We start from the raw sequence: 15,841 nt of genomic DNA, 5'->3' as shown, positions 1-15,841 counted from the left end.
GGAGGAGAAGAAAACTTTTCCGAAATAAAGATTTAATGATTCATGTCCTTACTTTCTTGGTTATCCATGTTCGTTGCAATAATTAGTAACAGAGGCCAAAAGTACATGGCTGAGCAAACACGATGAGAAAAAATGGAATGATGAGAGAGGCACAGTTGGAAGGAAAAGGCAGAGAGGAGAAGCAGCTGTGAGAGCTAGTATAAGACTGTATAGATGGATCCCGCTTCTGGACAAAACAGAGAAACAAAAACAATTTAGCTTTGTTACAAGACACAGAATGAGCCAATGAAGTTAGAAACAAATTGTCACATTTTAATCATTTTTTTTACTACATTTTAAGTAAGAGAAAATTTAGGGTAGCAACTAAACTATTTCAGAAACATTTGGGCTCCAAATTAGAGCTCAAATGAACTTATTCCAATACCACTGTTTATTGTATCTTCTATGGTTACTAATCACTGATATTTAGTCCTCGCTCTTAAGTTTGCTGTGCAGAGAATAAACATTGCTCACAGTTACCGGATGGTTTAAGCAGCGTTCTTCTTTGCTGAATCACAAAGCCTCTTGCCACACATGATGTTGAAATGGCAAGCACATTATAAGCAATCAGGGCTAGGTTTGGAGATAGTTATGCTTGACCTTTCCCCTAGAGCAAAAGATCCAAAGCATCCTCCTCTAGTGTCATCAATTCAGTGAAGGCTGCCCTTTTACATGCTTAGAAGAAACCATTATCTGCTAATACTTGAATTAATTCACTCATTAAGATGTAAAGTTAATAAATATTTAAATGCAAGTACCTTTTGTTCATGTAAACTATTTCGTTCTGCTTGCCTGCTGTTTATTTATACCTCTGCCCATACCATTGAAACAATAATTTTATACCCTTAGTTGAACATTTAATGAGAGTATCTGCTGTAGTTGACCTGGTGCAGGACACATGAGCACACAAAGCCTTAAGTTGCTAAAATAGTAAAAAACTTGAACTCATAAACATGATCTTTAGAGGTTTAGTAGAGATTTCCTGTCTGACAGTTAAATCAGCTTTTGTGTGGTGAGATGAGCTTGCCCTCTGGCTGATGAGCAAACACCACAAGACCAAATCTGATTTATACAAGATTTCTAAGCCTGTCATGTCTGGGTCTCTTAAATTGGGAAAATCTTTTAACAATTTAAGATAATCATGTGAGCCTGCTTTAGGTTTATTAACCTTATAAAAAGGTTACCAAATGTAAGGAAAATATGCTACAATAAAAAAAAAAACAAGTTCTCATTGAACTATATCAATGAAAAGTTATTTTAATAAGTTGATACCCTTTATAATGTGTTCTCTTATTTCTAGTTTATTCTATTACACCTGTTGAAAATATTCTAAGTTTAAATCAATCCATACCACTGCCAAAGGCAGTTTCTACATTTTTATCACCACCTTCCATTAATTTAGGCTCTATTATTTGCCACACTTTAAGAGTCTTTGTCCTCACCACCTCTCTTTTTTTATTGAGTGTAATTTTTTTGCCATTTCCTTCTGTATTCCTCATTTCATCTGCTCTCCCCAAATCTATGTCTCAACACAAAAATGCTGTCATCACACAGCCAGAGTTGTAACAGCAGAAATATGTTTTCTATTTAGGCTTGTTGCTGTGAATCTTAATGAGCTATCATGCTCTGTGGGAAAAGAGCTTTCTATTTTTCCTGTCAGATTGATTTGCACTACTTTGCACAAGAAGATACAAAATGAAAGGAACCCAGCCACCAAAATGCCATTTTCTGGTCTTAGCAGATGCTACAGTAGGTTATAAAAGAGGATACTGCAGAAGTCAAACCAATGCACAGTGACAGATATTTATCACCAGCTTCTACTTATGCATAGATTTAGTTTAAATCCAATGTAATACATGACAAGCAAATTAAAATGGAATTAATATTTCAAAATCTAACAAAATGGGTTTAACCCCAAACCATACTGAAACAGCAGAATTTCATCATACTGGCTAAGACAAATTTTAGCACTATAGATGCTGACTATAGTGGCTCAAGCAGCATCAGCAAGAAACAGGACTGGGAGAACAAAAAGGGAGACATGAAGGAAGGGGGAGTGAAAAGAGGACAAAGTGTAAGGATGGTGGATTTCATCTGGCTTATTGTAAAAGATACATGTCACATAGCTAAAGGCAGCCCTGAGACCTGAAAGCATAGCTCATGACAAGTCAACCCCATTCTTTTAACCAGGGAGGAAAGGAAGTCATAAATGCTGAGCTCTGTCACCATAGCTCAGCTGGGCCACCCTGCTCAGTAACCTTGGCAACTCCCTGACCAATAACTGCTTGGCAGGGGGGTCTCTAAGAATAGTGACACTGACACAAACACATACACACTTAGAGAGCCACTCTGCCTACAGATTCATTTTTAGCTTAAATTTAAACAGGTAAACCACGTTTAGCCTGGCTGCTGTGAGAGCAGCCTTGACTCAACAAATGCTCACCGATACCAGTAAAGGCAATTTGTTTTTCATTCCAAAAGATTTATGTTAAAGGGCCTTTTCATTATCAACTTTTATGTTTAGCTTTATCTATGTTGTATGTATGTATATTGTGAACTGTTGCACTGCAGGAAAATAATTTCCTGCAAGGGATTAACAAAGTAATTCTCATTATGCTATTCTTTCCACAAAATCATGTTTTTTCCGCTTCAATTCTGAATCTTTCTATTCATGCATGTCTGAGTAGTCAGCTTTATATCATACTTGCTTAAATTTGTCTTTTTAATTTTTGTTATACTAGCAGCTGTGCTTTAACCTGGCATAAACCTAACTGACTTCAGTTAGAATCCAAATTGAACTACAAGTATCGATCTGGAAACTTGGACACATTTTATTGTAATTTTGTACACACAAGGTGTATACAAAATGGAATTTTATTTTGTACAGCACTCAAGACATTTCCATAATTCATAAAGTGCAGCAGTGATCAAAAGTAAGCAGCAGCGATCAAATGTAAACATAGTGATCAAAAGCAAACATAGGACTGAGATATGATTTTACAGTTTTTCCAACATTCATCTTTTTTTGTTTTGTTTTTTGTTTTATTCAATATTCAGCAGTCTACTGTCGAGATACTGCAGTTTGAAAACACTCTGGTAAAAGTTGAAGTATCAACTGGACCTCTTTACTCAAGTAAAAGTGAAAAAGTATGTGCTCCAAAAACTACTTAAAGTATAAAAGTATAAAGTCATCTTAAAAAAAAAAAAACAGCCAGGTGCCACTATATGAATTGAAAGCTCAATTTTACAACTATTTTGAAAAATTCTTGGAGGATGAGGGAGGTCTTGTTGGTCTTCATATCCTGATATGCTCTCACATGTGTCCGACCTTTCAGACATTTCAACATCTTTTTCTGAATCCCACATTGTAGCATATAGACAATTCATTTTTGAACACCTGCTTGCTTCTGATGATTTCCTTTAGCTAACCAATGAGTTTTTGCGTTATATGACTCATTCAATTACACTAGTTTTATAAACATTAAACCAAAGCCAAGAGTAACGTTTGTTTTAAAAATGTAAGGAATAGAAAGTACAGATATGTATGAATGTAATATATGTAATGAGTAGAAGTCAGAAATAGGAAGAAAAATAAGTAATGGAGTAAAGTATAGATACCTAAAAAGTTTACTTAAGTACAGTTCGAAGTATTTGTACTTTGTTTCTTGACACCTCTGGTGTTAAAGTAACACTTTAAGATTACATTTGGTCCAATGCTAAGTCAAGAGAGAGTTCGAGTCGCGGATTATCCATTCTGTTATCCAATGAGCAGACGTTCGCCTCCTTCGGCCTGGCCTGGTACAGTAAGTGAGCCCACTGTTGTTCTGTTTACTTTCGTCCTTAGCACTCTGCAGCTTTTTAAATGGTAAAGAGTGGCTGCATTTAAAGCTTTTTCTGACCGTAGCTCCAGCAGGCATTTGCGTCAACCTGTACAATCAATCAATTTGCACGATCCTGCAATAGCTAATTCTGTCAGTTCTTGGCGATTTCTTAGTGGAATCCTAGGCCAAGATATAAGGGTTTTTCTAATAAATCCCAGATTTGATCATTGTTAATTTGTTTTTTTACCTATGCGGAGGAAATGCTAGTAAGGCTGATTATACCAGTATCGCATCAGACAAATTAAGTCTCTACGAGAAAATATGCAACATTCCGACAAAAAGGAATACATTTTTTTTTATTTACAGATATCCTTTTTCCTTAAAGATCAGTAACCCTGAGAATATCTGCTTTGTATTTCTTGGGCAAAAACAGATCAGCTTTAAATGGCCAATGACTACCTCTCTGGAACCCTGTCAGTATTTACTTCATATTCCTTGTTTATTGTTCCCCAAGAGGCTGATGTTGTAAGTTACTCCGATACAGAGATACGCAAAATTAACAGAGTAATCTAATCTTTATCAGTTCCAAAAAAATATTATTATTACGTTTACCTAATTTAGGATATAGTCATAAGAAATTACCAGGTATGTCTCTTGGGGGTAAGAACAAAGACAGGACTTTCAACAACAACAGTATCAAGAGGTAAAGTGCGGCATTAAGATTCCCAAAGCATTTGCACTTCCTTTCTCCGTCTCTTTTTTTCTCACATTTGTTCCCCTTCACCTAACTCCACCTAGTTCCCTGTGTACCTATTCTTTATGCAGTGATATCCATCTTTTTCCCTCCTTACACCTTTTTGTATTCTTTCTTCACCTATCTTCAGTGATGCCTGCAATCTCCACACCTCTTTTAGCTGTTCACTTCCCTCTAATTTTCTCTTTTTCTACCATCCTCAAAATTCCAATTTTCCTCTTTCTACTCCCTGAGCACTCATTCACTGCCCATATTAACTCTCACTCGCTTCTGCTTTGTCTCAATTGTCCTCTAGAGCACCATGATTGCCTGTTCTAGGGCTGAGAACTTAAACAGCTCTTGTCTGATTTACCATGAACTCTATGTGGTAGAGCAATCCGAACAATCTTCATTAACATAACTAAAGTCATTATGTTAAGTAATTTCATACTGAATTTTTCCATCCATATGAAGAACATTAGAGTTGCAATGATATATCAGCTTATGAGACAAAGGATATATGATGATTGATGCACAATGGAGAGAGGAGATTTTGGCCAATCAAGTATTTGCTTGCTTTCCAAAGAAAAGTTATCCAGGATACAAAAACATACATAAAAAAGAAAGTTAGCTTAGAAATATTGTAATCTAGATTTTTTTTTTAAACATTTGGTTAAATTTAAACATATATTTTAACTGATTCAAGCTGTTTGAAACAACTTAAACTGAAAAAAATATAAATACTGTTTCCCTGTAGAACACTAGATTATGGACTTAGGGGTATCATTTATTCACTTTTGTTTAATCAGACAATGTTTGCTTATTAGAATTACATTGTTTTGACGCTGCGATCTGAATCCTGAAGATTTCATAGCTTGTTGTATTCACCAAATATACAGGCAAAAAAAATATTTAATATATATATATATATATATATATATATATATATATATATATATATATATATATATATATATATATATATATATATATATATACTACTTCATTTGCAGTCCAAAGACATATTCTTCAAGAATTAAGACAATGCACATTTAGGCCTATCTTGGTATAGAAATAATTCTATTAATTATAAAGGCTTACAGAACAAGCAGCCTATCTATCAAATATTAAGGAATACAACCAAAGGCTGTACAAGCTAAAATACAAGCTATTACTGAAGTTACTACTTTTTTGTTTAATCTAAAATGTCCATTTGTAAAGGTTTGGGGCACAATCCTCAAATCTATATGATGTAGTTAGTGTATTGCACCTTACTGTAGCATCACAAAAAACATCCATGTATAACACTACTTGGCAATTAAGCTTTTTCTGATTTTGATTCTGTTTTTACTTGATTCCGATTCTAACAGCAAGACTGACAAAGTATATAACATCTTTGAAAAAAATATGCATTACTCGGCTTGGTTGTATTTTTCTTTGACTGGGAAATTTTTTTTAAAAAAAGATGAAAATGGGATCTATACCCCCAATGTATTCAAATATTCCTTTTTTTTCTTATTTTAACACAGCCCTCTCCTGAAATATGCTTTGTTTTGCAATAAGAAATGCTTGCCTTTTTTTCTAGACAGCAAGTATGGATGGGCTTCACTTCTAAATAAAATGCCTTTAATGTTCTGTGGGCTTTGAAAAACATGTCTTTTAAGAACTATTTTAGTTCTGTGTCGTCACTGTCTTAGCTGACTCTTGTCCTTGGCCTCTCCAACACAGTAATAGTCAGTGGATTTTCCCCACTTGGCAACTTATGAAAGTTGGAGGCTCTGCCTATATCAACTTGGAGTGCAAAATATCAGATTGACCCAGTCTGCTTTGTTTTATTGAGTAACAAAAGAAAGGAAAAAAAAAAAAAAAACAATCAGGCTACCGACCTGATTGGTTTGCAACAGACTGGCAGTTCAGGGATCCAGCAAACGTGTCATGATCTGCCCTGATAGCTCCCCTTAATTGTTATTTTCACTCACCTGCCTAACTCTGCCCAGTTTTCTAATTATCACTGATCTCATCCACCTGCGTCTGTTCCTTTACTGTATATTGGGATCTGTTCCAGCTATCAGGGCCAGATCATGCTTGCTTTCTGTTTGTTTGATTTCTGTTTCTCATGTCTGTCGGTTTTTTAGTTATTTCCAAGGTTCATGTCCCCGTTTCCAGTAGGAGATAATTCTGGAGCCCTTGTCTTCAGGCGAGTTAATTCCCTAACCAGTGGTGAGAGCGTTACAGTGTTTCCCTAGGAATTCTGATTTCCTGATTCTGTTCCCTCTCACCCACTAGCCCTGTCTGTACCCGTCTGATCTGTTCGCCTGAACCTCGGTTTGAATTCTGCAGTATTTTGTCTGTCTGTGCGTTTTTGTCTGAGCTGGTTGCTCGACGCAAGGGACTCTGAACCTGCCTTCATGCTCTGTTGGATTCCTGGAACCCGGACCTGTCTGTGGATTGGAACCCTTGACCGGACTGCGGACTCCTGGATTCCAGATTTACTTCAGTCTGACCTGAATCCCTGTCCTGGGTCGGAGTCCTGCCTGCTCACTGGGGTTGCTGCATCGGGGAAAGTCTGGATGGCTCAGAGCCGCATCTTGTTGGCAGGTCATTGGCTGATCCTGCCTATGATTGAAAGCGTGGACTGAACCGCTAAACCAGGTAAGCGACTCACTCTGATAATCATCTCCTGTTCAGATGATCGCGGTCACTTATTAGTGTTTCTCTTAAACCCGAGTGTCCGTGATTGGGTGGTACCCTGCCCCCCTCCTGCAGTCACTGCAGGTCGACAGATCCACATCAGCTCCACGCTTTTGCTCTATCCGTTTATGCTTTTGTTTTTAATAAATGTTTTGAACTTTCCAACTGACTGTCTCACCTTGAATACTGGTTACATCTGTCCCGTATTATGAACAAAACATCCCTATGGCCAACATGCCTTTCCTTCTTATATAAAAAAAAATAGTCTCCAAAACCCCAAAAAATGGTTTCAAGTTTAAAGCACAAATCTTGTAATCTGGGTCTCATTTACAAAACTTTATATATATATATATATATATTTATATATTTATAAATGAACAAAAGTTGGTCATAAATATTTAATTTCTTTAAATACTTTTAATTTTAAGTTTCTAAAATATTTTTTATCATATTCAACCCTTCTGATACAATTCAATGTAGTTTCTATGAGCGTTAGGTGTAGAGAGGAAATCATTGCTATACAATGAGCATCGTAAAACCCCTAAACAAAACAGTAACTGCTTAACCATTTTTCTTTCCTTTAAACAAGAACTGAGGAGGAGAAGACTGTCACAGGTATTGTTTTTTTTAGCAGATACTACACTTTAAAGATTAGGTGTACTTACAACACAGGTTCCAAAGATAAAGACATACAATAGGAATATTTTGTGATGAGTCAACAAGTGGGATACTTATTGATTCAATGGTGAAATGGGAAGAAATGTAATTGATATTTTTAAGTTTTTTTTAACAAATAAAAAACTGAAGAGTGTGGCTTCCAAAATTTGAAAGAACTGGACTGTTGAATAAGTCCAAGTATGCATCTTCAGTGCTTCCTTTTCTCAGCTTGAGTGATGAAGTCTGGGCACAATAGATGTTCTGCCTAAAGGTCAGTCACAATGGAAGACCCTTAGCTCAGCCCAAGATTGTTGGATTCTTTTGGATGTTTCTCATGTTTATAATTGGGAACAGGTGATACAAAAAAACACAAACAAAATCTAGGTGGGTTTTAAACTGAATTACTTAATATTCAGTTTGGCATAGCAAATAAAAAAGCACAACTAAAAATTAATTGTAGTTTAACCTGTTTAACCATTATCTGAACAGAAAAAAAAAGCAAAACACGATAATTCCATTTAGGACAAACTCCACATGTGTTGAAAGACAAACCTTTTGTTTTTTTAATACTTATGCTGAAGACCATGTAAAAATTACAAGATCATATCACCCAAATTTTGTATATCATCCTCAATCCGCGATCAAAGTCTTTGTTTTTAAGAATTAGCTTTTTAATGTCAATTATTAAACTTACAGTAGGTGCTCCCAGGACTTAGTTGTAATTTAAAGGATTTTAAATCTCTTCTAAAAGAATAATCCTTTTAAAAAGGCTTTATTTACAGAGACCCTGACCGTAAGAGCTGTCTTTGCTATTCATTTGGAATACACAAACAACTCGTCAGGGAAACAGAAACGTGACGTGAGAGGAGAATGTGGGTTCTGGGAGCACGTTATTTCAGAAAATACATTTTTCACATCGAAACACAAAAAGAGGAATCTTTCACTCTAGGATCTGGTTTTATAAGTAGTTAGTTTCCCAAAACACAGGATCCATGCAAAGGCAATTTCCTAATAACAAAATAACTGTTTTGAATACACCTAAGTTTTTCTTTGTGTCGGGCCTTTATAAGTTGGGAATTTTATTTTGGTCCATCTATTAAAGAGGGGGAAAAAAAACACATTTCACAAATTGACAATTACTGATCAAGACTAGTTAAGGTCAATTATTTGGCTAATCAACTAATTCATCTGCAGTCTTTTAATATCAAATGTGACATTTACGTAGTTCTTAGGTCCTAACAGCCATTCTTCTTTTTTTTGGACACTTTAAACATCAACTCATATAGAACAGACACATATAACCCTGTTTCAGGGTGCTCTATGATGCTCCTGCTTGGTGCTCTGCATTTGTCCAACAATTCCTGCTCTGTGATACACTGTACATTCATGTTTTTGGTGTACAGTGTGATGACTATGATGAAATAAAATGCTTGTGTTTTTAATAATGCATAGCACTAACATGCAAGTTTGCTCATGTAATTGTGTGCACAGATATCACTGTATCTTTAAAACTACCGACCTCTAAGACTCTGACCAGTTCTGACATGATATTACTTTGCTGCAGGGACCAAAGACCAAAGGAGAGAAAATCTAAAGTGTGCACTGAAGAACAGTGACAAAGATGAGAGGTTTATTGTGAAAAAGAAAAAGGCTGAGAGAATGAGAGGCAGCCAAAAGTAAGGAGGCAGCGGAGAGAGGAAATATAGACACTACTGAAAATAGAGTAACCTCACAGGAATGAAATGGAGCACTGGGGACTAGATTGATGAAGAAAAAACAACAGCAAGTTATGGGAAATTGAGACTGATGTCCGTTATTGTGTCCGTTAATAACACAATGTCCTCCCAAAAAACCTTCAGCTTGAGAAGAAACATAGACACTGTAGAGTGCCATTCCATGGTGTTGTTTATTCACGTATGTAAATCCTAAAAGATACAATTATATAGAATCTAACAATTTTGTTTTTAACAGGAGCCAACAAAGCCCTGTGCTTGTGAGGAATCTAAAATACATCTTTTAACTGCTATGTTAGATTTACTGGAGTTTCAAACATATAATCATATTGACAGCTGTGTTGCTGACGGTGCTCTCTTTGCCATGTGGTGATGCAGTTAAGACATGAATTAGGGAACCACTAGAGTGCACCCTGTAGCTTTTGACAAAATGTGGATGCATAATAGACTGCTGAAGATACAAAAGGAGGTTCTGAAAAGGAAACACTAAAAAGGCAGAAGAAAAAAGGGTAGAACGAAGGATGGAGGTCAAGTGGACAAAATAAGAGCTGTGTCACAGAATACCACATGAATTGGGCATCTGTAAATATTCAGCCGTGAGGAGAACAAGAGGCAGCGGTAAAAGGAAGCCAGGAATAATACATGGGTAAATCAGAGATTTTCTATCTTTTCCTGTAGACTGGCTCACCTCTGGCAAGCAAGCCTTCATTCAGACCTTCCTACTCATACATAGAAAATTCAACAGTCTCTGCAGTTGATTAATGAACCACCCACCCATGCGGACATTTACTCTGACTTTTAAAATACAAAAAAGGATCCTTGCAAACTTAAAAACAAAAGTCGTGTGGTGACTATTATTTTTTTAATAGAATTTTTATTTTTAGAAAAACTCAACAACAGATTTATACCTCTATCTAAAATCTCATTCAGGTCTAAGATGCAAGGCTGGCAGATTTCTTTTCTTTTCTTTTCTTTTTTTTTTTTTTTTACAATAAGCTAGCTTGCAGAAAACAGTCTTGGGAGTCCAGTTATTATTACTTGTACAAACGGAGAAGAAATGAGTTACACAATAAACAAGGAAAGGCTGCATCTCAACAGCCTTTTATTTATCTCCTCAATTCACAATCTGGGATGCTGATTTATTTCTTTCGCATGATGCACATGACATATCCACAGCAAATTTGGCTAAACAAAGTAACAAAATAAAACTGCTATTGCTCTATTGCATCTATACTGTGCACACTAAAGGGAGCATTGACATAGAAAAGCAAAACTTTATAACTACTATAGTATCTAAGTCAGTTCAAAAGAAGGTAAATATATATTAAAAGAGGAAACTCTTTCACCACTGTTGAAGTCAGCTGTGATGTTTACCTCTCAAAACAAATAACTAGACAAAACAAGAGACTATACACTCACCGGCCACTTTATTAGGTACACCTGTCCAACTGCTCGTTAACACCTAATTTCTAAGCAGCCAATCACATGGCGGCAACTCAGTGCATTTAGGCATGTAGACATGGTCAAGACAATCTCCTGCAGTTCAAACCGAGCATCAGTATGGGGAAGAAAGGTGATTTGAGTGACTTTGAACATGGCATGATTGTTGGTGCCAAATGGGCTGGTCTGAGTATTTCAGAAACTGCTGATCTACTGGGATTTTCACGCACAACCATCTCTAGGGTTTACAGAGAATGGTCCGAAAAAGAAAAAACATCCAATGAGCGGCAGTTCTGTGGGCGGAAATGCCTTGTTGATGCCAGAGGTCAGAGGAGAATGGCCAGACTGGTTCGAGCTGATAGAAGGGCAACAGTGACTCAAATAACCACCCGTTACAACCAAGGTGGGAAGAAGAGCATCTCTGAACGCACAGTGGAACGGGAAATTCGCATCATAGATGTGCAGATCTGCGGCAACTGTGTGATGCCATCATGTCAATATAGACCAAACTCCATGAGGAATGCTTCCAGCACCTTGTTAAATCTATGCCATGAAGAATTGAGGCAGTTCTGAAGGCAAAAGGGGGTCCAACCCGTTACTAGCATGGGGTACCTAATAAAGTGGCTGGTGAGTGTACATCATAGTTATACACATACCACATGTACTCTCATGTGTAAGGTTCCTGATTGTAATATATAGAAATAGAGGCTACAGAATGAGATGATCAATAAAAATATGTTCTTATTATATCATTCTGGTAGCTAAAGTTATCAGTGCGATTGAATTAAGATCAATGAAAATAACTAAACAGGAGGAAACACTCACAAAGATAATCAGTTTGTTTTAGTTTGGGAAAACCTTTGCTGCTGGACTGATTTTTTTTTTCTTGTTTCTTGTGGCAGTTTAATTGCACAGTATGAAAAGAGACATGGTGCCCTTTAATCACTCCTTCCATCTCTCCCAGAGCTGCCTTTATATTAAATCTAATATATTTTGAAGGGGGAGGAAATGTTAAATGTTTGAGCTAAAGTACATTACAAACAGCAAGCTTAAAGCATGTAAATAAGGTGCAGCAGTAAGGTGTTTATGCTGCTGGGCAATCATCAAGGGAATTAAGCATTGTAAATACTACATGTGCATCATCAACATAATTTACATGGATCTCGTCCCATCCACCATAATGACCCTGCAGCAATACAAGCTTTTAAAAAGAGGACAGCGGCTAATCTGTGTAGATTATAGGCATATTGCAAACACGATGCATCTTAAACAAGCTGTACATCTTAAATACAAAATATACTATAATCGGAAGATTACAAGAAAATCATCGCTAGATACTGAAATACTAACTGTCCTCTATTTAAAATGATCAAAAATAAACAATGGTTGTAACACAAAACAAGAAATTAAGAAATGTTCCAGTTTTACCCTTTAGCCTAAATTTTCATTAAAAAAATATGCTGTTTAAATGAATGGAGAATATTACCACATGTTTTTATACAAAAAGCTAAACCATTCCAGCTGCATACAATAAGATTTAGGCAAGGACCATTTTTGGGAATCAAAATGATATCATAAATATTACATTCATCAAATATTTAAAAATAATATGTTTGTTCACATGATACTGTATATGCATCTAGGTGTAACTCAGTAGGTGAAAAAATGACATAGCAGTAAATCAATGTAGAATATACAAATGCAATTAAATCAAGTAAGGTCCAGTTATTAGTTATATGTTTAAGCTTTGCCAACTGAACTGCTAGGCATTCGTTGGCTTTATTTTGCAAATATAAATAATAATATGTCCAAAGTTAAACCTTAGTTCATGAAAGAAAGCAAAAAAAGAGCGGACAATCGGCTGATATTGAGACATTTTCATGTCCATAAAACTGCATATGAAATTGCTGAACAAGGTATATTTACAAGAAAACATTGAAACACTTATCAAACAGAACACGTAACAAGCATTAAAAAGTATGTTTAATAAACTTTAATAAATATGAATAGAATATATCCTTCCAATTATGCCTGAAAACCTAATAATATATAAACAGATTTTGATTAAATCTCAAAATGTGATATCTAACTTAATTACTGCCTTCCCTAAGGCAATAATTAGGAGGGGTTCATCATTCTGCAATTTTTTTTGCGGCTTTTCTGTCTGCAAAGCTGTGCTGGAAAATAAAGTTGAACGAAGCAGAAGCTTTTCAGTGTTTAAAACACATTGATTTTCACAAACTGTAACACTTTTGTGTTACATTACTGACATTTTGCCCTCTGCATAAAAACACACTGAAGAACTTGTCATTATTGTGTCATATAAGGAATTTGTGACTGAAATTTAATTGAGATAAAATATTGACTGGTGAAAACGGTGATGCTCAAAAATCTATAAATGTGGAATTCAAAATGCATCTAATAACAAGGAGCCTAAAGGGGATTTGCTCTCCAATATCTAAAGGCTCTGACAGAAAATGCACCGTTTTTTGATGCCTCCTTCATCTCAGGTCTCAAAATTGCGACAGATGGAGAAATTCAACAAATCCTGCTTCTAGTTGCTTTATGGAGTAACTTGACTCATAACGTCTATCTAGGTTTTTATAAACCAAAAACTTTGGGCTTTGCATTTCCTGCATTCTGAAATGGGGCCCTGGAGATTCAGACAGATATAACGTTATCTATAACAACTAATTGCTGTTTATCAAGATAAAAAAAAAAAAAAATTAACATGAAAAGACTCACAATAAGACAAGAAGGCATTTAGAGTGTTTTTTTAGATTAATTGATAGAACTGTTTTTGGGGCTCAGACCCCAAAAGAAGAGATGGAGCTGAGCACTGCTGAAGATGATAGTTTGGGCAGTTTTATGATATCTTCCCCTTGGGGCCTGGATACTAGCGGTGAAATTGAAGATGAAGGAGGAGGGGAGCTGAATTAAGTAGGAGGTAGAACAGGGTGTTAAAGAAGGTTGAAGTGGGTTGCAGCTGGTTGGAGGCAGGAACCTGCCCCTGAAGAAGCAGCTTTTAAAGGAGAGACTTTGATGCTATAGTAGGCTGTAAAGGAGGCCTGGAGAGCAGGAGAAGATTGGCATTGGTAGATCTGGATGACAGGTTAATCGTGATGTGCAGCTAAGACTCTGTAGGGTCTTCCAGATTGAAAATATGACTAGTCTTCATTTCCAGAAATGCGCACACAAAATAAACCTACTTCTAAATGTACCCTTTAGCTTTTCAAAGGAAAATATAAAATAAATACTGTAATGTGGAATATTACATATCTCAAAATCTATCATGAATCATAACACAATTTTATTTCTGATGCAGAAGAATTTTTTCTATTCAAAACTGTAAAACCTAAAAAAAAAAATAACTCTATAATGATGAATGCATCAAGGTCTAAAGCTGCTATGGAGGTTTATGCATGCTTTCAAAAATGATGTGATCAAATGTCAGCAAAAGCTATGTAGCTTGAATTGAAATGCTTTGCACTGAGTAATAAATAACCGGAGTCATATTGCTTCCTGGCACCTGGTCCCATTTATAGTAAATTTATCACATGAGTCTTTTGACTCCAATAATTGTTTTAATAACCACTGTTATTTCTATATATGCCAAAGGTCTTAACAAATTTAAAAAGGGGTAAGCCTACCTTGCGAATACCTTCCTTCGACTCCTCAACGTTATTATCTGCTCCTCCAGTGCGATTAATCATCCGCCACATCTGGGAGTACATGGGATCTCGCTCAAATGGGTTCATAGCCTTTGATCGTACCTGATCATATACTGCAGAATCCAACACTGTTCCGTAAGGCAATTCAGTCTGCTTTGATAAGTCCTGTAGAGACCTAAAAACACACACAATAAAAAAAAAAAATCAACAACTTAATCATTTCGTATATCGCCTGCAGTGTACATGTTGTTCATGGTTGGAGTAGTACCTACTAAGGAGTAAGGTAAGAAATACAATGAACATGCCACCATTTTGACGAACCTTTTGAAGTTAAGATGTGATAGTCACGCAAAAACTGTTAAAGCTAAGTAACCTGGATTATCAGAAGCCTCGGAATTTAATTCTTGTCCCATTCTATTAATTTGTACATTATTATTAACATCCAGAGCACCATAAATCTTTTCATTGTAGCTACTGATGTGTTAAAGTAATCAGGGTGGTATGAAAGGACCCTGATCATGTCGATTGGTGAATAGACTTTACTTGCATATTGTATGTTTAGTCATAAAAAACACTCACAGTGCAAAGTGCTTTTTTAGACCAGACAGACATGAGGGTTCATCTTGGGGTTTGTGCAGTAATGTGCAGTCAGGGGTAGCAAGTAAGGCAGTGCCTCACCTGTCATTGTGAAAAATAAAATTCCATGATTCAATGGAAATTTGAAATTTCTGTATGAATTTGTTATCTGTATAAATATAATTTTGTTTTAGGATAGAAATCTCTGATTTTACAAATTGCCACTGAAATAAATGGGAGAAAAAATAGTTGAGGCAGTGCGTGACTCTGCCTCAACTCTAGTGGAGCTGTGTTACACTGACTGACACAGGCCTTTGCCATCGAATTGCCTACTGTTACATTACGGATGTACATGTTGGATTACACATGTGCAAAGCATACTGATTTTCAATAATCTGTTTTTATAGTTATTGAATCCCTGTTAATATTCAATCTTTTTAATTCTCCAGAAATGCAACTTAAAAAATGGGAAGGGTGAGT

The 15,841-nt window shown here is 36.0% G+C and overlaps 1 protein-coding gene across 5 annotated transcripts in view; it reads right to left on the bottom strand.

The window, feature by feature from the left end:
• grid2 (glutamate receptor, ionotropic, delta 2) overlaps positions 1 to 15,841 on the bottom strand; it is a 594,833-nt gene that overhangs the window by 87,610 nt on the left and 491,382 nt on the right. For all 5 annotated transcript variants that reach the window (XR_005280492.1, XR_005280493.1, XM_038281457.1 and 2 more), the window contains exon 13: positions 14,765 to 14,960. Coding sequence is in view for 3 of the 5 variants with exons in the window: in XM_038281457.1 (XP_038137385.1) it covers positions 14,765 to 14,960 (196 nt within the window). In the remaining 2 variants the exon portion in view is untranslated. The remainder of the gene's footprint in view (positions 1 to 14,764; positions 14,961 to 15,841) is intronic.

The sequence above is a fragment of the Cyprinodon tularosa genome, unplaced genomic scaffold (genome assembly GCF_016077235.1).
Source record: "Cyprinodon tularosa strain WSP-4 unplaced genomic scaffold, ASM1607723v1 ctg171, whole genome shotgun sequence".
Lineage (NCBI taxonomy): Eukaryota > Metazoa > Chordata > Actinopteri > Cyprinodontiformes > Cyprinodontidae > Cyprinodon > Cyprinodon tularosa.
The sequence above is the reverse complement of the archived record's forward strand: the minus strand, read 5'-3'. Positions and strand labels throughout refer to the sequence as shown.